This window comes from Myiozetetes cayanensis, unplaced genomic scaffold (assembly GCF_022539395.1).
Source record: "Myiozetetes cayanensis isolate MyiCay16 unplaced genomic scaffold, myiCay2020 scf33, whole genome shotgun sequence".
NCBI lineage: Eukaryota > Metazoa > Chordata > Aves > Passeriformes > Tyrannidae > Myiozetetes > Myiozetetes cayanensis.
In genome coordinates, this window is record NW_026087555.1 from 1,979,323 (window position 1) to 2,002,930 (window position 23,608).

The 23,608-nt window shown below is 41.3% G+C and overlaps 1 protein-coding gene across 1 annotated transcript in view; it reads left to right on the plus strand.

The window, feature by feature from the left end:
- Positions 1 to 19,346, plus strand: part of NR3C2 (nuclear receptor subfamily 3 group C member 2) — a 207,001-nt gene extending 187,655 nt beyond the window's left edge. The window contains exons 6-8 of the mRNA XM_050327361.1: positions 1,845 to 1,975; positions 6,221 to 6,378; positions 15,561 to 19,346. Of these exons, the coding sequence (XP_050183318.1) occupies positions 1,845 to 1,975; positions 6,221 to 6,378; positions 15,561 to 15,716 (445 nt within the window). The 3' untranslated portion in view covers positions 15,717 to 19,346. The remainder of the gene's footprint in view (positions 1 to 1,844; positions 1,976 to 6,220; positions 6,379 to 15,560) is intronic.
- Positions 19,347 to 23,608: the final 4,262 nt, after the last annotated feature.

A 23,608-nucleotide genomic window follows, 5' to 3' on the forward strand; every position in this document is an offset into this window, starting at 1 on the left:
GACCTGGGGCTGGTTTTGGGGGATGTCCCCAAAGGGAGTGGGCTGTGTCATGCAGTGGCCAAACGAGAAGGAGCCCCCATCCCTGGCACACTGCCTCTGCATCCTAAGGGCACGTCCACACACCATGAGAGATCCAGGTGTTGCTGTGCTAGATGGTGCCCACCAACCCTTGGTGACCCGGGGCTGAGGCAGGACCCTGGGCACATCAGCTTCAGAAATGCCCATTTTGTGTGTATTTGGTGCCTTTTAATTTGCAAATCCTTTTCTGTTCCATCTGGTGCCAGTTACTCAGGGTCGCTCTGTTTATATGACGCACTGAGTGTGAAAGTGAGGTGTGTAAGTCCTCTGCAGCACTCGGGGTTTGTGTGCATCCAGCCTCTCAAACAGAGCATCAAGTGGCATTTCGGTCAGCATCCAAAGCATTCAAAGGCTATTTTCTGTTCATTTTCTTCCTGCAGTCCATGATGCATAATAAAAACAAGTACGTATGGCATTACAGCTACTATATTAAATTAAATTTAAAAAAAAAGAAAAAAGCTGGAAGTTCTTAGTTTCAAGAAAAGGGTGGGGCGGGGTAAAAGTGCAGAACTCATAAAACAGTGAGGAGTCCACCTTTTTTAGTATTAAGGAGGAAAATAAAATTTGCTCTGACAGTAGTGAAATAAAACACCAGGAAGATTATGTCAATCTTTGTTTGCACACAGTATGATTCTTCTCTTTCACCAGCCAATTTGTATATTTGAAAAGGCATTTGCTTGGTTAAAATAATGAGTTGAACTTCATCCAATTCCATCCAATTCCCCAATTATGTGAAAAAATGTTAGAAGAAATATAGACAATTGGTTTTGAGCAATTAAAAAAAAAAACATAGTGGTCAATGAACAATTATAGCACCTCGTCTAAGTACCCAGATAGGTAGATAGATAGATAGATAGATATGTATATATCACAGTTTCAACTGAGACAGGCAATTCTCATTGACTGATTGCTGTATTTGTTGTGGTTTGGGATGGCAGCTTTAGAATTTTAGCAAAATTCTAACTAATTCTACCTGAAACTTTGGCAGGATAGGTTAACCTAGGATTATGTCAGAGAAGAGAGATGAGGTCTGAAGCTAAATTTTTGAAAATAAATTTAAAGAAGAAAAAAGTTATCTGGATACAGCTCATGTATCCTAATTATTTTGTGATTTAACAGGCAAAAGTCTGTGTTAATAAATGCTTTTCTTGTTTTATATACTCCTTTATTCCAGATTATTTTAGATTACTGTTTTAGATTACTAATTTGTTCAGTTTGAGCAAGATTTGTCAACTGATGGGAGAGTGTATCATTTAGAACATGTATGCACTGGGTGTAGGTTCTTCTGTTGCACCACTTCTGACCTCTTCAGCAGGCGTTTCCATCAGTCAGGGCAGAGCTGAACAAACCCTGACAATTCAAATACATTTTAAAACATTTTTGCCAGTTCGTTGACATCAACAGTGTATAAAACTCAAATTACATTTGTTGCTGTTCCTTTTAGGGGCGTGGATGTTAATGTTGCCTCTGGTCTGCTGGGTGGTGAAGTGAACTCCTACACCATTGCAGATGGTGTAGGAGCAAGGTGGTGATGCCTGCGTCTCCCAAAATCGACAATCACTGGGGACCAGGCAGCCCTCTGGGGCTGGCAGGGCTCCAGCTCCTACTCCGTGTTCCCCAGCTCCTTTACGGTGTCTCCTCCTGACCTCTGTGTGATCAACGCTTGGTTTCTAGGTTGCACCTCACTTTCCTCCTGCGTGGCCTCCCCTACATATGTTGTGTTCTCCTGTATTAATCCTCTGGATTTTGTTTCTCTTGCTTTGCAGGGAGCGGATGCGCCAGTCTGCGATGTTTGAACTGTGCCAGGGGATGCACCAGATCAGTCTGCAGTTTGTCCGCTTGCAGCTTAGCTTTGAGGAGTACACTATAATGAAAGTTTTGCTGCTGTTAAGCACAGGTAAGTTGGATTCATGGGAATACTTGAAAATATTCCAGTGCACAGAGACATGCAGTGATTTTAGCTAATGTGACAAAAGAGCCAAACTGTTTCCAGCTGGGCCTCAGGAATAAGCCTGCTTTTATGTCTTGGGGTTTATCAGCAGTTAGCACGGGAAATGTCTTTGCAATTTGAATGTGGCACGCCCATTGCTGGGACTGGAGTGGCCAGGCAAGGGACTTTGGCTCTGTGCTCCATAGGGGAACCACATAAGTAGACCAGACATGCCAAGGAAGTGCTTCAGCTGTGGGGACTGAAGGAAAATGCCTGCTCAACATTCAAGGCCACCAAAGTTTAGCTAACTTTACATTGCCTTCAAGATCGAAAGATGTGCATTGCTGGTACTGCAGAGCAGGTGATTTTGTAATGCCAAGTGATTTTAGAATGGTAGGCTCTTCTACAGGCTTCTGAAAGTTTAATAAATGACAGTGCCTTTATTTTTTTTCTTGAGCATGCTCCTTGGAGTTTTAAGATAGAAAATTACATTTTGGTGTTTGTTACAGCACCGTGTAATAATTAGCAGGTCTCTTGGTCTTATTTTACTGAAAATATTGAAAAATTCCTGTCCCAGTACAATTGTACAAATATACAGGCAGTTAGTACATTACTTTTCCATCAGTCTTGATGAAAAAGCCAGTTACTTGTAAACAAACTTTTCTCTGTAGAATCATGTCCCTTTCTGTGGGATCCACTTGGTGACATCATGATGAGCTAATGCATCGGTTTGATGGGCAGGTGTTCGTGAGGTCACTTCAGTGAACTCAACAGGGAAGAATTCCCCCAGCAGTAGGAGGCTGGAGGAGAGGAGGAGGAGCGGGAGATCAAAGGGGCCACTGCACTTATTCTGGCCCTCACCCACAAACTCTCAGCAGCAGGACACAGGGCCAGAGGCTGTCAGGGTTCATGTTGCACAGAGCATCTCCCTGTTTGGTGGCAAGTGGAGCCCTCTGAGATCCCACTGCCTTCTCCCATCACCTTCTGCCAAAGATGAGGGAAGAAGCAAATGGCAAGCGGGAGCATGAGTTGTGAAGCACTGGCTAGTGCCCATTACTGAAACCACTAGAGGCCAGAGGAGACAGGTGCAGTGGCAGATTTAGGCACCCAGGAGCCTCCTGAGCTGAGTCCCCATCCATGCCATTGGCATGTTGGCTGCAGGAACAGTTTAGTGCCTACGGAGGGATTTGCAGCATCCAACAAAGCTGAGTGGCCACCCCTTTGGGTGAGGTGCTGGGATGGGCACTTTCTCCCTCCCTGAAGTGCCTTTTGCCCGTCCCATCTAGCTGGGAGCTCTGTGGTTAAAGTACCTGCCTTTGAGGGAGGTCATGAAGCTGCACTTCCTGTCCAGGCTGGAGGGGATTTGCATCAGCTAATAGAAACCTCCTTGGGTTGTAAGTCTTTTGGGCCCAACTGTCTCCCTCCCTCTGATTGAAGCTATTCCAGGTCACTGGGATGGGGAAAGACACGGCTCGTTGGGGAGCACTTTCTGCCCTGGCCCACGGAATTTGACCTCCGGGTCCCACTCCACTGAGGAGTGGAGGAGATGGTCTGCCAGTGAAGTGAGAACAGCGGGGAGTTGATGCACTCCAGGGTTGCCCTCAGGGTTAAATGGGCTTTCTTAAAGGTTACCATTCAGGGTCTTTCCAGAAGCAACTAGCAGTGCTTTACATGGATGTGCTCAGGGGGGTTGGCTCCCAAAATGTTCCTGCAAGAGTGTCTGGTTTGGAGATCTGCAACTTTTTAATCAACCTAAAGGGGGAGAATCTTTAGAAAAAGAACCTGAAGGCATTCTAAAAATGTAGCAAAGTGTCTTTAAGCTAGGTATTTATTATTCTACCCTCTTGAGAGTATAAACTAATGAGTTATTGCAAGAATCTGTTAGGCGAGATCAGCCTGGCCAATTAACATCAGTGAGCTGGGTCCCTTTGAAACACACACCACGGTCACTAGAAAACCTGCTAAAAATAGTTTGTTTTGAGAGAATGAGGATATTTATGAGAGAGAGAGAGAGAAGAATGAAATGGAAATGAAGGCAGTGACAAAACCCAGAAAGTGTCATGTGAAGGGCAGCAAACCTGTTTTTGAATGAGTGCACCTTGGTACAATCTTATAACAGAAAACAGCAGGTTTGTTTTTTCATTTAATTTTTTTATTGAATCATGTGATGAGCAGAGTTACAAGTTATTCTGAAACTTTCATGACAACCACATCAAGGAAGTTTCACTCCATTTACATGTGGAAGAAACCACACATTACAACTCAATTGTTTTCTTGCTTTCCACAGACCATAGATTTTGGGAGCTTGCCAAACAGCATTGCTGCATTTAATAAGTAAAATCAGAAACACTGGGCAAACCTCCAGAATTTCATGTTTTGCTTGAGTTCTCTTTATTTGTGGTCTTTCTTTCATTCTTAATAATCTGGCTGGGGTGATGTTATAATAATTTTCAGACAGAACAGTAAAATAGATAGTAGTAGACAAAGAAAGAGTGGCTCTGACAGTCTTTAAGCAGCATGTAGGAATACAGACCTGTAAATAATAAAGGAACTGTAAAGGTCATGTAGATTTGTGTAAGGACCACAGCATACCCTGATAGCTTTACTCATCTTGATGGGTGCCTCTGTATTCAGCTTGAACAGAATTTGTAGATTTGTTCCAGACAGTTTCTTTCATCTGTCAGCTGACTGAGTTTGCATCTATAATTTAAAAATTAAATATTATGTTCATTTAGTATGAATATACAGTATTTATATTGTGATTACATAATATAAATATATAGTATTTACCAAGAAGTAGTCAGAATGGGGTGTTATCTCCTAGGCCTTTTCTAAAGATTCTTCCTTGTGCCCCCTTCCAGCACTTGGTGGCCTCAAGTCCTTGCTGCTCTTGTGGTGGTACAGCTCCTCCTTGTTTTGCATTGCTAAATTGCTCTGGGAGATATTGATGCTTTTTCTTAAAGCTTCAACTCTGGAGCTGTTTGGGTGGTTGTTACATCCTTATAATGTGGTTTCAGTGGGAGAGAGGGCAGTTCACAGGATCTCAAAGAGAAGGGATGAACAAGAAGGATGAACAAGACAATTTCTGTCGAGATGTTAAGCTAAATAGGTAAGCTAAATTGGAAGATCACTTTTTTTGTACTTTGCTTTTTTAATAGATAACTTCTCATTTAACTTACTCTGACATGGGTTTTCTGGCTTGCTTAGGAAGGAAGCTCACTCCTGTTACAGTGTAGTATTTTATTTTCTTTCAGTGGACTACCATTAGGAGAGACAGAGAAAAAAACATTCCATGGTCAAGCAGTGTTCAACCAATTCAGATACTAAACACCAGAACATTTTGAGTAATGTTATAAATAATCTCTTCGGCATTTTCATAGCGATCTGATCCTAGTAAGCCATTTCTGTTTGGGGCAGAACCTGCCGGAGTGCAACAGTATTTGCAGCCTGTAAAGAAACAGTGTATTTGCTTTTGTAATTAGCCTTGCTGATATCAGTTACAGTAAAAAGTATCAGAAAACTCTACTTTTAGCCCATCTGTGAAACGATGATTCCATGATCCTGACTCCATCTCCCTCTGGCAGTTGGAAACTTTAATAAGACACTACAAATGCTTGCTACCAGTATGTCGTGGTCAAACATTGGGTCAGGATGCCTGTTTGGAAAACAGTCTTCTGTTCTGTGCTGAATAATGGCTCTGTTTGTTCTAGGTGGTACACAGATGCTTGCTAACATTCAAAGAAATTTTAGATCTTACATGATGGCTTAAAAATGTGTCACTTGGTCTAGCATTTCTGCAGATAACAGCTGTAGTTCTGTACTTTCTCCTCCTCTGCCAAATGTGGGGAATCATTCAAGAATGATAAATCACATCTTCAACTTTAAAAAAAACACCCTTGATCCATCTGCCTTTTTTTATGTGGTTGGATTGTATTAAAAACAGTTCAGACATGAGGTTAGCATGTGTCATATTTCTGAGATGTTATCTTGTCCTCTGCCACAGCTTCTGCAATCACACATCTGGAGAGGATGCCTGAATCGCTTGAAATTCTGTATGATGTTGTTGCTCCCTTACCAGTGTCTGTAAAATTATGGACTTTGCTTGAAGATTTAATTCCTTCATCCATTAACTGGTGTCACTGTTTAAGTATGCACATCAAAAGAATAAGCAATGCAGTTAATATTAATTTAAGACTGTCTTTTCAATGACAGTTCCCAAGGATGGTCTCAAAAGCCAAGCTGCATTTGAAGAAATGAGGGCAAATTACATTAAAGAACTAAAGAAGATGGTAACTAAATGTCCAAGTAACTCTGGGCAAAGCTGGCAGAGATTCTACCAACTGACTAAACTTCTTGACTCCATGCATGATGTAAGTATAACTCCTCAGGGAGTGCAGAAAAATTAAGCAAAAAATCTCTCCGTTAAGGTAAACCAGTAGTCTTGAATTGTGTTAACTGATAAGGGAGAAAAAAGTGAAATTCTTTTTAAGGGAATATCTGAGAGAAGTTGTTAGATGAATTTAAGGACAAGTGCCAAATAAAATAAGAAAATATAAGTCATTAAGGGCTGGGTCCTGATGCCTTCTCCTAAGTTAAATGGTGATGTGTTCCTCCAATGATTCACATAAGGTCAGAGCTGTCAGTGGGGCCACAGGCTCTGCAGCAGGAGAGGTGTTGTGAGCTGTGATCCTGTCGGATACTGCACGAGTGCACCACATGGAGTATCCATGAGTCACTTCCCAGGGAAAGGTGCCGGATTAGTGTCACGCATCTAATATGCCTGATATGCTAATAAATGTTGATTTAATTTAGTCATCTTTTACAGCTGGGATTGTAATAATGATGACTTGAAAAGGTGTTTTAAGATCTTGAAGTCATCTTGGGTATTGGAAGCTTTATTTAAGTTTTAGTATAATCTTAAGTATAAGATTCCTTGTTAGGTTATTTGTACTCTGCTCTACCTCATTCCAGTGTGAAGTGCTTGTTTTACACGTGCCAGGTGTGAGATGTGGGGAATGAACATGGGAAATGAAAGTTTTAGTCTCAAAGCACCCCAGCTGTTGGTACCTCTGCCCAGGGTGACTGAGGGTCGATGGCAGATGCACGGAACCAGTTCGCTATTTCAGAAGGGGTATACATAATGTTGAGCTGTTCAGTAGGGAGCAACCTGATTCTAGCCAGTATAATGGTAAGGGCAAAGATTTACGTTTCCAGGTGCTTTGAGCAGCAGCAGGGGTGTATCTCTGTGCAGTCCCCACAAAGTACCCAGGTGTTAATGGTCTCCCCAAGCTGAGGGGTTTTCCCAGTGCCCCCTGAGAGTACACCAGGGACCAGCCCATGCCTGGGCCAGCAGGGCTAGCACCCATCCTCTCTGAAGCTGTGCCACGGTGCAGCAAGTGAGGAGAGACTCCTGGGGCCAGTGAGTGTGACCTTTAGTTGTGTTTGGATACATGAGAGGAGGGCTCCTGTGAGCAGAGGCTGTAGCCCAGCAGCACGGTGATTACCCCCCAGTAAAAACTGGTAAACTGCAGCAAAGGGGAAAACTGTTCTACTCTAGGTGGGCAGGGAAGAAACTTCCTGCATGAAAAACCTACTGCATGAACAACTTACTGCTTATAAATGTACTTCTTTGTACTTGACTTAAATTTCATTTTGTGGAGACAGTACAGTACAGTGCACTTCAGGTCAAATCAGTATAAGAGCCTGAGGTCTGTTTACAGAATGTACATATGGAATTATTTTTCAAATATTGTTCTGTTGTTCATTAAAACATTGCAAATCTTAGTGGGAGGCAGGGAGAGTATTATTAGTACTGCAGTAATAGCTCATTCTTCAGAGATCAGGTTTCACTTGCTCAGTGCCAGCAAAGGAAGTTGTAGTGTGTTAGTGGAAAGAAAAGGGGTCGGTGATAAAATCGTTTGCAAGAATTCACATCTGAACCTGGAGGTAGCATAACAAACCCCTGCATTTATGGAGCTTTCTAATCCTCTTCAGGATAGGCAGTGTCTGTGATTTGTTATTGCAATGGGTGTGTTTGTGCGGTTAAGGTGACTGGATGACAGGCTTGCGCTTACTGAGAACGCTCCCGTGTCCTACAGACATTTTCCAAAACACAGCATTAACCATTGGGAGCTGAACTAACCAGAGGAAGTAGACTGCTCCTGCATTTTATTTAATTTTTAATTAAGCTATTTTTACATTACTTTTGTTTTAATAGAGCACTTTGTTTCAAAGGACTTTTTAAAGAAAGTCCCATTGTCAGCATTCTCCATTAAAAAGGCTGGTTGTCTGCACAACAGTGCTTCCTTTCAGAGGCGATGCTGGAGACTTGTTCAACAAAGGCACTTGTTTATTTTTTCTCTTTAAAACTGATTTTTTGCTTTTTCATTTTTGAAATCCATCAGAATAAATTTAGAGTAGCGATAATATTAATGAGAAGTGAGAATTGTTATTCTCTCCCCACTGCCTGTTAGTGCAGAATTTCTCCGTTCAACCAATGTAAATGCAAATTCTGCTCAGTTCCTTAGTACAGTGTTTTTAGCTGTCACCTATGTATTTTTAACTTACTCCATTATAATTTTAGAGGATCAGTATATATTTGGTGCTGAGCAACCTAGCTGTAGCTGAGGGCCCCATGTTCACATGCTGCTGTGGCCACAGCACTGGCATTTGCAGGGCAAGCCTGAAGGGACTGACTGGTGCAGAATTCATGCATGCTCAACCCTCCTGCTGCATCCAGCTTTTCCATCAGAGCAGAGCAGCTTCTCATCACTCGTGGAATTTGCTTTACCTGAGTGTAGCGACAAACAATAAAAAAACCTTCTCCTTTGCACCTTCACACTTGCTTTCATCAACCTCATTTTTAAGTAGTCTTTCTGAAGACTATGTGAAACAAAGTGCATGGAAATAACAGTATGCTTGGCTTATATAATATGAGGAAGAAAAGAAATCCCAACAAGATGGTTTTGCATTGCTCGGTATACTAAATCACTCATCCACGCAGTGAACATATGTGCAGGTAGAAAAGTGCCGAGCTGAGGAAAAACATAGATTTTCAAGGCCAGGTAGGCACTTAAGTATTTTAAAACATCAGCAACTTTATTTAATGATCCATAAAGCCTCAAAGCACCAAAAGTGCAACTGGAAAATAAGAGATGGAAACCCATCCCAAGCAGACAAATTGAACAGGGCTTAGCGCACGTGTGTGTGCTCACCTGCGCTCGCCCTTAGGAGCCGACCTGCAGGCTGCCCTCTCATCTGTGTCACTGCTGCCCTGCACCAAAATCCTCTTTATTTGCACGATGCATTGTGGAAGCAGTGGGTGCTGATACAGCAGGCACGGGCTGACAGCGTCTGTCCGGTTGCACAGGGTACCCTTCCTCGGCATGAGGTGACGGAGAGGAGGGTGTTGCCATTTCCTTCCTATTGTGCTGTGGCTCAGCGTCGATTGTGCAGATGGACCCCAGCATGAGTAGCTTCTGGGACCACTGAGGACAGCAAGGCAATCAAAATACCATCCCTAGAAGTGTTCAGAAAACACACAGATGTGGCACTGATGGATATGGTTTAGTGGTGGACCTGGCAGTGCTGGGTTAACGGTTGGACTTGATGATCTTTGAGGTCTCTTCCAACCTTAATGATTTAGTGATGCCATGTTTTGTTCTTGTAGGGATTGTATTTCTTACCACTGTGGCTGGCTCACGTGCATCATTTCCTAAAGTAGCCTTATGTCTTAAAGAACCGCAGTGTAGCCAGGACAACCCCCTTCTTCTACACAGAACATAAAGGTTTCGGTCTTGTGCCTGTGAACGACCATGGGCATTTTGGGGAGAGATGCATATGCAGCACTTGGATGTAGGTGAACTGCCTTATGGGATCAGACAAACGGCATGCAGGAACATTAGAAACAGATGTACTGCACATGGTATCAGAAACTTCATTTGGATCCTCCTCGGCATCTCCTGTTGGCTTTGGCAGGGAGGGTTGTATCTCGCATGGCAAGCCTCATTTCATATAGAGACCATAGTGCATGGTTAGGCAGTTTGCAGAACAAAAGCTGAATTTGGTTTCAATCTGGCTGATACTAAACAGACTTTGAGTGAAGAGGGCTTTTGTTTCAATGCCATGACATTAAACCCTAATGTGAACCTTCCCCTTGTCTTGGCAAGGCAGCACCCTGCGCTGTCATTCACTTGTTGACATTTTCTGCCAAACAAAAATAAATTCTTTAAGGCTCATGCTGCTGAATAATTAATTTTTTATGGTTCCTGAAGGGAATACTTTATAGCTGAGGTAGATCTTTCCATAGGCTGAGAGCGCCAGCACTCCCTGAAAAAGCTGACAGTGGGAAGAAGGGCATGGATCCTCGAGGGGCAGGTTTGCAAGGCATGCTGTGCTGGATGCAAATGTGCCTCTGCAGGTGCCTAATCCTGCAGATAGGAAGCTGCAGATGAGCCCCTCAGCTGTCACCAACACCTTTGGGTGCATTTACTTCTGCTGAAGTTGTGTCCCACAGATGATGAGCTATTTGGAGCCTTGTTTTAGTCCCAGTGCCTGAATTCTCAGGGTAAGCATTTTCTCTGTTTATTCAGAGGGATAGATCCAGTCCCTACTCCCAGTGTGGCTCCTACCAGAGCAGCAGCAATGTAGGAGTGTGCGAGGTGTGTGTTGCAGCAGCTACTGTGCATCTGTTAAGGGAGAAATTGATTCCCAGCTCCCTAATGTAGACAGAAGCTACTCTGAGAGGCTTTTTGCTCTGTTTGTGATGGTTGGATCCCTTTTCCTTCATGTTAATAGGTGTTTGTTGGAGAAGGGCAGAACCCTGCTACTGTTGATAGAAGAGCAAGGGAGACTTGGCTCAAAATGTGCCTCGGCCAAGGGCTGAGGATGCTTCACTGATGTGTGATGCTCTGGGTTTGCATGCATCCTCCAGGCATACAAAATGAGTTCAACTCAGGTTCCCTTGTGTCAAGTGCTGTGGTTTCAGTGTGCACATGTTTATGAAGAGAACTCGAAGAAATGAGTGCAGTTCCTCAATCAGAGAAATGCACTTGTCCAGGCAGAACTCGGGTTCATACTTCCTCTGGTCAGATACTGTTAGTCCCTAATCCATATGCATTTTTATCCACTCCTTGCTAGCATGAGGTAAAAACAGCTTCATCCCTTGGTCTTACCTTGTATTCCCTGTGTTTGTGGAAGGGTTTATTCTTGGGTTAAAGATTTCATAGGCACCTAGGAATTGGCCACTGTGGGCAACAAAGGACATAGTTATCTCTGAGAATCAGCCTGGGAGCCATCCCAGGGGGTAATAACTTTTCTTCATGAGTCCTCAGAGTAATAATTTATTTACATCATGGGAATTTCATAGGACTAGGAGCAAAAAGGAATATAGTGGTAATGGAATAATCAAGACCTGGTTGGCAGTGGTTTTCCTTAACCTTACTTACTGGTTTTTGAACAAGGAGCTTTGTATCTACTGCACAGAGGGCAAAGAACAGGAAGTTACAATAGTCCCAAACTCCCTGAGGGCTCTTTGTTGGGTGAGCAAAGAGCTGGGCAACCAGAGACCTATTCCTGAAAGGGAAAAAGAAAGGTTTGGGAGTGGTTTTTTTAAATATATATATATAAAGGAGAACACTGAGGTTTCTGACAGTAATAGCTGTAGCTAATAATAGGAGGAAATTACTCAGCATTGTGTTGTTACCCTACCGCTGTCTTAATTGCAGTCTCAGTAGGCTTAATCACAAAGATGCTCCTGATAGAGAATTGACTGTGGGCTTTCATACCTCACTCAGAGATTCTGAGGGAATTTTAAGTCAGAAAACTAAGCACAGAAATATGCACCCTTGCAAATCCAGCGGTTCTAACCATTTCTGGAAATACAGAGGCATGGTGAGATTTCCCAACTAAAATAACTTCTTTTTGCTGTAAAAATTCTGCAAGTTCTCAAAGGTCACTGTAACTGTATTAACTTCAGGGACTTCATTAAAAGATTCAATTTTTTTTAATTATGGAGAACAGTATGGGTGAGAAAGTCCATTTTATGGAAACCCCACCCTAATAACAGAAAATTACGTTTGATTAATACTCCTATTTCTCAGAGGTGCTTAATACAGCATACAAATGCAAAGATTGATTAAGTAAAAATTTCAGAATTACTAAGACTGCTGTAGCCTTGAAAATGTTTAAGTGCAGCACACTCTCTGCAGGGTAGTGATGAGAGAAAGCTTCATAATTAATCACTGAAGTGGTGAAGGGTTATAGTGAGCAGCTGATCTGCTTGCTGGCAGAAGAGTTGTCACGTCTTGCAGCAGTCTGGGTGACATGGATGCAATTGTTCTGACCTGTGTTTCTCCATCCCCACAACCCAGCTCATACTAATTTATTTAGTGGTATTTTCCCACCCAGAGAGGCTGCAGTCTCCATTCTGGGAGCCCAGCACTGCCCACCAGGGGAAGGCAGCACCTGAGCACTGCCCTGATTCCCTCCTGTGTAGAGGGAGGCTTGGAGTGCTGTCAGAAGGTACTGAGCCATGTTTTATTGCCCTCTCCAAAGAGAGTTGAACACCTCCCTACTAAAGCAGTAAGAATAGCGTCCTGGTTGAATCCCAGGGAAACGGGAATTGGTTTAGTTGTGGCCTTAAGTGCACTGTGTGCGCTCTGCTAAGCTGTAGCTCTTCAGAAGTGTGCTTCAGCACCTGAAATAACTGAGATTGTAAAAGCAGATATGTTTCTAGTCACTACTTTCACTGCTTGTGAAAACAGTGGTGCTTTCACTCTCACTGCTTAATTGGAGTTGCCTTTCATGCTTTTGGACTGGAGGAGGTGTCAGCATTTTCGGTATAAACTACCAGAAGTAGAGAATAAAAGTGATCAGGTGAAGTGTAGTCAGCAGTTCTCAGAGCACAGGGCTTTTACAAGCCTTTAAAGAACAACCAGAAGTATATTTGATCTAGGAAATTCATAAGCCACATTTAAAGGTGCTGGATAGCTTGCATTACCTTGCTTGTAACCTGTGGTGCATCAGTCACTGTCACTGCACTGACAGAGCTTGTGTATTCCAAGAGAAAACAAAGGTTTTCATTTCCTTACAGAAGAGGGAACTTCTCTTTTAAAGCAAAAGACTAGCTAAATTATTTACCTGTTCAGACAGATGTTGCTTGGGATGCAGAGGCGTGGACTTAAATTTCAAAATTCGTATTGCCTGTGGAACCTGATTTTTTCCTCCCTGTAGCGCATCTTCATGCCAAGGCTGCTGGGCTGGCAGGGAGGGAGGGTACCTTTGAAAATGTATGAGAGCACGCCTGCAGTAAAGAGCACTGCTTATGGCACAGTTCTCAGCCTCACAGCTTTCTCTGTCTGACCTTATCTTAGTGTTTACGTTTTAGTATTTCTGGGTTGGCCTTCAATTCTCCCACATTCATTCCTCTTTATTTTAAAATACTGCTTCCCCAGCCCCAAAAGCCATGCAGCTTTTAAGGCTGAAGTTGAAAAGATCCTGACTGCAACCCTGTGTTCCTGGTGACGCACATGCTTCTTAGTACTCCCATTTTCTTTAAGTGGATGTTTATTGTCAATTATGTTAAAACTGCTAATTTAGCTTGAGAAAGAAAAGATAAAATGTTTTAACAGACTCAATAAGTACAGAAAATATATTATCTTTGAGGCTTCAAACCCAAGTGTTACATGATAGGAGGGGTTTTGGTGTTTTCTTGTAAATTGTTGTGTAAACTTAACCTTTTTCATCTGTGGTGGGACTCATACTGTGATCATATCCATGATTGCATCCTGGTTTTCACCCACTGGACTACTCACTCATTTGTTTATTGAATAGATTATGCTTCCTTCATTAATGTTGTTATTCTTCATTTCCCTTTGTCTGCATATTCACCAGACACACATACCTACTAGATCTCTACTAAAAGCTTGCAAAGAAGTCAGAATTAGTAATTTCTACTTAGGCTTTCCTGTAATACCTGTCCTATTGCATTTAGAGGCTTCACACGAGTGTGATGAGGCAGGAATTAGCTTGTACTGCACAGAAGGCGAGCCATTAGCACAGTGAAGATGGCTGGCAGTGGGAAAGAGATGACCCCAATAAGTTTAGGAAAAGCAGCACATTCACCAGGTCATTGTCAAGGCTATGTTGGGATGCAAAGCTTACTTTGCTTAGGTGCTGGTATTTGATGCCTGAGCAGTGATTACACCAAAAGAGTTTCCTTTCATTTGGTTTTGTGTTGTTTGGAATATTTTTGGCACGCAGTTACTGAATACAGTAACAACTTCCTCCTGATGGGTAAAGTAAACCTTTGAACATCAGCATTTTTTTCCCTTGAAAACCAGATTATGTCTGTGCTACTTATTTAGGCATGCATCTGTTTAATTAATTAGCATTGCTTCATGACATGCCAGATCATCGGGAATGAACTCAGCCACAGCAGACAGACTTGCATAGTGCTCTGTAGCAGAAAGTCATGTGTTTGAGTGATCTCAGCACTTCTCTGTGATGTTCATAAATTGCTTACATGTTTGTGAGAACAGCTGTGAAAGTCCTGAAAATAAGCAGTAAGGTTTGCAGCTACAGGATGGTAGTGTTGCTGTCCATATTTTTTTATTTATTTCCTTTTCTGCCTTCCAGAAGGCCACTTTTATTTGCTCTGTCTTTAACAGGGGCTTTACAGCAGAGTGCAAATCCACATGTTAAGAATTGAAATGACAAACGTGTGTTTGATAAACTACACAAGCAGAAGTGGTTTAAGTCTTTGCAAGGGCATAAGGCACCAAAATTAAGCTGTGCTTAACTCTTGAATTTTTAAACAGCAGAGACTCTAGCTCTTCTTTAAGGCAGTGGTTTGCTGAACTGCAGTGGAAGTTCATATGCTGAAATCTGGACGCACTTCTTTCACAGGTGCCTCAGAAGCTGATGTGCCTCTGCCTCTTGACTGACTTGTGTTTTTCTTAAAGATTGCAACAAGTCCAGAGTACTGGAAGGCTCTAGGAGGTGCATTTAGATCACAGCCACAAAAAAAAGGTGTACACTGTGATGCTGTAAAACCTGAAATGCCACCATGTGACACAGTGCTCATGTTGTTGAGCTGAAAACATCAGCTGCTCTGGCAGTTGTAGGTTGCAGGCCCTGGAGAAGGCACTGAAGTTAAGCAAATAATCTGATTTAATGAATGTGTGTCCCCCTGAAATCTAGAGATACAATAGTTTATGGCTGATCTTTTCCCTCTGGGCAAAAGGCTTTATTTTCATAGATATTGAGTACCTATAGTTTTCATGGTGGCCAGTTGCTATTAGTGAAATGAAAAGTGCAGTTAGGCTGAAAAATCAAATCTGTAGTATCTTGTTTTTCCCTAGTTCACTGATTTTTAATGAGTTAAGTAGCCCTTTGGCATTGGAGTTCTTTTGTTTACTTTATAACCCTACAAATGGACTGCCAAGTCAAAGTAAAATGCCATTCCTTGGTAATAATCAATTATCAATAAGCTGTTGTTTGCATGCAAAAATCTGTGTGTTTTTCCTAAAAAGTGTTTCTTTCTCTATTTCAGCTTGTTAGTGACTTATTGGAATTCTGCTTCTACACCTTCCGAGAGTCTCAGGCACTGAAAGTAGAGTTTCCAGCCATGCTGGTGGAAATCATCAGTGACCAGCTACCAAAGGTGGAATCTGGGAATGCCAAGCCCCTGTACTTTCACAGGAAGTGATAGAAAATGTCTTAAATGGAAGAACTTTGCCTTAAGTTTCCCTGTGTTATTCCACACCCATGAAGGACCCAAGAAACCATATTTTAAACATGCTATTTACACTTGTTCAGCAGTCTCTGAATAGTCTAAAATCATATGAAGGGTTTGGGGAATGGAAAGAAGTTGACTCGGATTTGGCAAGACCTAGATGTTTGGAAATTACCCCATAACCCTAAAACACTTAGAAAATGTTCCTGTTCCTCTGGATGAAAAGCCATATCTAGTCAATAACTCTTTGATTTTGATATTTTAACAGATGGAGTTTTAAATATGCCATGTAGTTTCTGGTATTGTTTGCTTGTTTTAAAAGGGTTCGAGAACTAATGAGAACTTTTTAAAGCTTACCCTTGGTTTGCACATAAAACGTAAAGTCAATATGGGGCATTAATATTCTTTTCTTGTAAAAAAAAAAAACAAACAAAAACTATATATATACACATATATACACACACACAAACCCTAACGTGTAAAGTAATAACAGAACATTTGGTGTGGAATACTCTGTTATCCCCACCTGTGGCATTTGTTATCCCATGTTATCCCATCATAGATGATATACACTGTGCTAAGTGTCCATTTACTATTTAATTAAAAAAGGATAAGATGTGAAAAACAAATGCCCTGGTATCAATTTATAGTATCTATTGTGCTGGCTTTACAAATAATTTTTTGCAGTCTTTTGCTGTACTGTACATTGCTGTATGTATAAATTGTGAAGGACCTGAAATAAGGTGTAAGGAACTTTTGTAAATGAGACAAAAAATCTTTAATGGTTAATAGGATGAACGGGAAAGTATTTTTGAAAGAACTCTATTTTGCTGGAGACTATTTAAGTACTATCTTTGTCTAAACAAACAAGGTAATTTTTTTGTAAAGTGAAATGTTCTGCATGCATAATGAACCGTTTACAGTGTATTTAAGAAAGGGAAAGCTGTGCCTTTTTTAGCATCATATCTAATTTACCATCCTACAGTATCTGTTGTAAATAACCACGCTTAACCTTTTCAGTTGTGTTTTAAGCCTTTCTATTTTCCTCTATATTTTCCTCCCTTTTTGTCTCTCTTGCAAGCGTATGTGATTTGAGCACATCTTAGAGATTCTGCTTCATAAATCCGTAGGAAACTACACTATGTTGTGTTTGCCACTTTACGAAGGTTTCATTTAACAAGACAAATTACGGTCTCTCTCCAAAGCTTTTGCCAGCTTAATGATCTAGTGAGTTCTTGCCCTCTATTCCCTTTCTCTCTCAGGGGAACGGGGGTGAGCAACCCGTTGAATGATTTTTCTTTTTTTTTTACTAAAGTTTCCCAGATTGTTTGGTTTTTATGTTGGGTTTTTTTTTTTTCCTTTGAATACTGGATATATGAAACATCTTAAAAGGTCAGATTATTATTTCAGAGAGGGAAGGGCGATTTCTGATTATGATGAAGGGAACATGCAGATCATTACAGTAAGTATATCGAAGACATTTGTACTGGTGAGAGGGGTGGTAAGGTACTGATATGGGCAGATTAGCTGAGTAGAATTTTTAGTGATAAACTAAAAAGCATGTACTTTTCTAAGCACTTTTGTAATAATAAGAATACATCTGAGAAGACAAATGTTCACACTACAAGTTCAACTCAGTTGGTCTGATTTTGTCTCAAAAATGTTTTCTCTAGAATAAGACTGCAAAGAAGAGAATTTTTGAGGTGATTTTCACTATGTCACAATTTATAAGCGAATACAAAATTTTGGAGTAGAATAGAGGACAGGTGAACTTTTCTGAGGCACAACTGTTGCTACCATATGCTCATGTTTAAATAGAATAGTTTTTCAGAGTCCTAATCTGTAGTGCTCTCTGGGTGCCACTGGTATTTTTGAGCCCTAGTGTGTCCCTTGGCCGGTTGGAATGTAGCATTTCTTGTAAATGGTGGTCGAATTAAGAATTCTACACCCTTTCTGAACCCAAATTTTGAGGTGCACTTTGGTGCACTGAAGACAGTCAGCGCTACTTGTCTTTTTAAATGACACCTGCCTTATGCAATGGGTAATCTGTAAAGACTGTATTCAGAGAGGTTTTTTATATATAAATATATACATACATATATTATTTGCATTTTGGAAGTCTAATTCATAGGCAGATCTTTAAATACTGACCTGCACAGCAATATGAAAGCCAAACTTCCAACGTGAGATATACAGCATGCAGACTGGTTGTTTACAGTAAAGACACAGTCATACATCCATCTTTTAATTTACTTTTTTTTAAAAAAAGTCTAAAATAGAAAATTTCAAAGCCAGGTTCTGGGTGAATACAGTCTGCAGCAGCTTTTTATATTAACAAAGTTACTGCCTCCTTTTCTGTCTCAGAGTAACTTTGCTTGACTAAAATAGCAAAGCCATATTCTACACTTCACTGTTAAATGCCTGTCCCAGTCCAAATTGTTGTCTGTTTTCTCCTATTTTTGTACCTTATTACTTTTAATCTTGGTTTGGTACAATTCATAATTCACAGAAACTTCATATAATTAAACACACTAAATTAGTTTTAAAAAGCAATTTATATCTTTATGCAAAACGTATGTCTGTCTTTGCAAACAACTGTAAGCAGATTATAATAAATCCTTTACTTTAATCACCTGTTGTTTATGAAACCATTCATTGATTATTATTTTTTGCTAGAGATCATTGAAGTAATAGATACAATTGGATATAGATGTTGTAAGAGGCAGTATTCTCTTATCAAGAACACTTAAGCAGAATAGCCATCACTTTTTTTATCTAAACCTGTGTACAGGAAAAAAAAACAAAAACAAAAACCAACCCTAGATTTTAGCTACCGGGAAGTTAGTTACGTTCTTTTGAATTTGTTTAGAATGAAATAGGCATTTGTCTCCTGCAAAATACAAGACAAACTATAACAGCTTTTAGAGGTGGGCTTTTGTTCATTGAACTAAATTATTTTGTTGTAAGAAGGAACAGGGATATGCAGCAAGAGCATTGTATACACAGTTAAAATGTAAAATAGTGTTAATGTACTGCAGTGGGTATTTCAGGAATACTACACATCGTGCAACTTGAGCAGTTGCACAGAAAAAAAATAGAAAATACTAAAGTTTGCAATATCAAAATCTTATTAAAAAGATACTTTACAATCAATAATGCAAAAAGCTAATTCACAGGGTGGTGTTTTTCACTGACTTGTTTAAACATTTATGAAATTAAACAATTCTACAGTTAATGCACTTTTAATTGTTTATTAAAGATTTGACTTTTTTTAGAGCAATGTTTTCAGCTGGAGGTCAATGACTTGATAAGCCAGACAGCAGTTCTGAGGCCAGGAAGCTCAGAGGAATGTTTAAGAATTCTTGGAGTTTAAATAGATTCCTGGATGAAAAATAAAAGCAGCCAGCAGTATGGTGTAAACAGTAAAATCTATGCATAATGATGCATTTATAATTAGGGGTTTGCTTCTGTATGTTTAAAGCTTTTTAAATAAATAGAAAATATTGTTTGGTCTTTATGTTAATGTCTGCAAGTACCTATTTTTCTTTTTTTTTTTTATACAAATTGTACAAATATACATGAATTAAACTGGTTTGATTGCAAGTATTTCTTGCATTTTAATCTCAGATAGGTGCTGGTGCATTGCTATCCAAAGAGACAAGCTTCTGCTCATCTAGAAACAATACAGAACCATAGAATGGTTTGGGGTTGGAAGGGACCTTAAAAAACCATCTAGTTCCAACCCCGCCAGCCATGGGCAGGGACACCTTCCACTGGACCAGGTTGCTCAGAGCCCCATCCAACCCAGCCTTGGACACTTCAGCATAAGGCAACCTAAAATGCAATATAACATCTCTCTTCATCCATGTAGAGACTTAGTTTCCTCAAGCTCTGTTACTTTGGATGATGCAGCACGTCCGATGGCTTCACTTTTAACACTGTGAAATAAGGAATGCCCAAGGGTGAGGAATGTGGTTCACTTAACCTGGGTAACTGTGCTTGACAAATGATGTGCTGGCATTGTTATGGGCACAAGCTACATCCCACTAAAACAAACAAACCCAGCAACCTTCAGCAGCCAGACCAGTCTGGCTTCCAGTTCCCATTATCCTGTGGGCTGCTCTACCCCTTGCCCAAACTTAGAATTTCTCTCATAGAAAGAGGTATTCCCTATTTTATATATGCAAGGTCTCCCCTGTGACTGCCTTCTGAGGGTCAGGCCTTTTCTAATTGTAATTACAGTAAGACAGTTAGTTAGAAGGGGAAATAAAACTCCCGCTGTCCTGGTTTGTTCTGTGCACTGTCTATCTCAGAAATTCACCACCAAGTTCTGCACAAAGCCAGGTCTGCACTGTAAGACCACCATTTAATTGCGTTTTGTTCTTTTAATAACAAGTTACATAAACTTTTTATTGCCAAAAAATCCTTGCACCTGCTTTCTGTTTGCTGAATTGTCAGAAGGAAAGAATAGTAGAGGATCAGCAGAGTTAAGAAAAATTTCCCATATGTTTACAAGCAGATGTATCTGTCATATGCTGTTCTAGAAATAAGACCATGCTATTGCTACTTAAAAACATAACCAAACTTGTAATCTGACCTCATGCTGGGTCACTACTTTCTTTCAGGTGTCTACAGAGACTGGGAGTTTATCATGAGCACAATATTACAAAGGTAGAACAGAGTGGAAAAAAATGCCCTTTCATGTCATAGATTTTGCTAGGCAAAATGTGCCGTGTCATAAGGTTTTTAAAGTGCTCTTACTTTAATTGTAGATGTTGATAGAATGAAATTTCTGGAGCTTACCTGTGGCTACTGCAAGGACAGATGAGGGCACAGTTGGACTCTGACATAGAAAATAATGTCCAAGGCACATTCAGCTTAAAAGGTGAAACTCCAGTGAAGACTTTAAGTGAAACCCAGTTTAGCACTGGTGCACTTACAGCCTACATAAGCCCTCTGTCACCAACTTCCTCCTAAAAATCGCAAACCAGGTAAGAATGTTGAAATGGGTTAAAAGAACAAGGAGAAAAGCAAGGAGGAAAACATTGAGGAAGGCAAGTTCCTGCCTAAGTCTCTTCTGTGACACAATTACAGAGGCTCAGCTAGCAAAAGCTGCAAGCAGCATAGCTGGAACACTTATTTTCATTACAGGGCACATAAATCAGCTAATGAGATTTTTCTTTCATTTCTGATGAAAGACGGCATCAGAAGGAAACCTGCCACGAAGATCAGCTGGGACAGCACTTAACAACATTCAGCAGCCTGAAAACCCCGCGGCTTTTCACCCAGCAGAGTGAAAATGCTGCCTGGCCAAGGCACAGGGCTGAGCACTGTCCAGTGACTAACACAGACTATAAATTTCTGCTGATCCCAGCTAGTCAGGAGTCTCATCTTTTCCATTAATTATTCAGCAAACACACATTCAACCTTAATTCCCCAGGCGGGGGGATTCAGTCTCGGGCCCCACAATGATGGCAAGACCAGTGTCATTTTGCATAAAAAGCACTTTTGTTTTCTTGGGTTTGAGTGGTTTGGGTTTTTTCCTAATTCACCCACTCTAATTTCCAGCCCGTGTCACGTGTTCACTACCAGTGGTCTTGGCTTTTGCAAACTGACAAGTCCGTGCCCCTGTGCGCAGTAACCAGCAGATGGGAAGGGAGGGGGATCCCATCCTGAGGATTAAGCTGAACCTGTGCCCACAGCTGTGACAGGAGAGCTGTGAGAGGATAGAGTTAGGACAGACCCACGGAGAATGACCACTCCTGCTGCCAGGCCAAAAGAGAAGAAATCTTCAACTGGCTTCCTCCGCAATGGACTCCCTGTGCTTCCTACCTCAAGTGTGTTACTCTGCTCCTCCCAAGTCTACCAAGCGACGGAAAAGACAGACAGGAGGCATGTCCTAAGGCCAGCTTCAGGAAAGCAAGCAAACTCAAAGGATAGGAAAGGGGCCTGACTTTCTTAATGTGGTTTTTAATTTTTAGCATCTTTGAATCTCTACTTCCAAGCAGTCAGTACGAGGCATCATTGGCAGTGCAGTTCAGCAGTGAGGATGAAGAGTGGGCTGCTCAGCTGTACAAGTCTGTACTCAGCCTTAGTATAGCTGGGCTGATGTGGAAACTCATATGGTGGGTAGCAGTTCCCACAACTATATTCCTAACAGGCAGTGTGGTTAGCCTGAAAGCCAGATCTGATCTGGCTCAGCTCACACCACTGCCTTCAGACAACAGCTAGGATGTGAGAAAGTTTGGGTTAGTATTACCTCTGCTCAGCTGTATCACTTCTCAGTAGAAAAGTTTTCTCCTTGTTTGGGCTCTTCGTGGCCCCAGGAGCAACAGGAGTCTCAAAACATCTCCCCTAAAGGCAAAATAGGGTCACAGGACCGAATGGAATAGGCACCAAGTCTTTTATTCCTTGTCCGTATATCTGCCTTTTTAAACCACCTCCTTTAAAAGGAAAAAAAAACAAACAAACAACCCAAACACAGAGCTAGAGCTGAGAAATATTGAGAACTTTAAAAGACAGAAGCCGGAACAAGATCAAACATGCACTGCAGGTTTAAAACAACAACAAAATTAATGGAAGCACCTTCCAAAGTTTGTCAGCTTCAAGTTATCAGAGCTTCACTATCTGACAAGCCAGCATACCTCGCTGCCACACCTGCAAGGCCAGTACCAAAGGTTTACATTCCCCCTCTTCTTTCAGCATTTTCCACCAACAGGTAGCCATGAAAACTGAGTTTGGCACACAAACACCATCCTGCTTCCTGAATGACTCTAAGACCACAAATGAGTTGATAAAGCTGTGGGCCCAGGCAACAGGATACCCAGCCAGAACAGTGCTTTGCCACATGAACAAATACGAGCGGGGAAACCTTCAATCTGTTGCTCAAAAAGTATTGGTGCAACTATTTCCTTAATACTGAGTCAAGGAGCAAATTAAGGAACTTATCTCCTTCAAAAAAGTCCAAAAGTCATCTTCACTGCCTGGGTCCCTTAGCCACTGTGCCAAGACAAGAACTGCCTAAAAGCTGTATGGCAGAGAGTCACCGCTCCAACACCAGGAGAATACACCAAATGAAACTCCTCCAGGCAATGAGGGTTAGTGCTGGAGAGCTGTACTGGCTTGGCCCACCATTGCTCCATCTGGAGATGATTTGTGTTCACTCCAATGGTCTGTGTAGTCTGGGCAAAGGAACAAAATAATGGTGTGGAGTTAAATCTTTGGGGGCAGGGGGAGGGGGGGAAGCCATTCTAACCTTAAAGCAGCATTAACCATTAACTGGTTTACTAAGTACATTTGTTAGAAAACTTGCAAGGTAAGGATATCTGCAGTAAATGACTCAAAATTCACAGAGTCCAATTTAACAAATAATTTAGCCTGTATTATGTGTCATACTGTGATATTTTCCTGCATCCTCTCCACTGCCTCCCAGAGCGTCTTACTTAAAGGAAAGAAAAATACAGGGATTAGTGATAAATTGCATGTAACTTTTTTTTTTTTTTAAACACAAGATACCACTCTCACTACTCAAATAATTCTACAAATTCTGAGGCAGCTATTGAGGATTCCAATACCTTGGAGCATGCATAAGACCTTACAGCTGACAATGACAGGGAAGGAAGAAAGGCAAGGTCAGTGACCAGCTAGACAGACAGATAACAGATAAAATGCAGGACACCTCCAGGATGCAAAAGCCAGGGATTCTTTTTTCCTTTTGGCTTGAGAGTTGCAGAGTTGCCTATTTTAAGTGAGGAAAGGTCCCCAACCATTTTGGAGCCTGCTTGAGGCTGACTGCAAACAGCTGCCAATAATTATTGCATGTCACAACTTTCAGAAGCAGAGCAAAATATTCTGCAACATAGGAA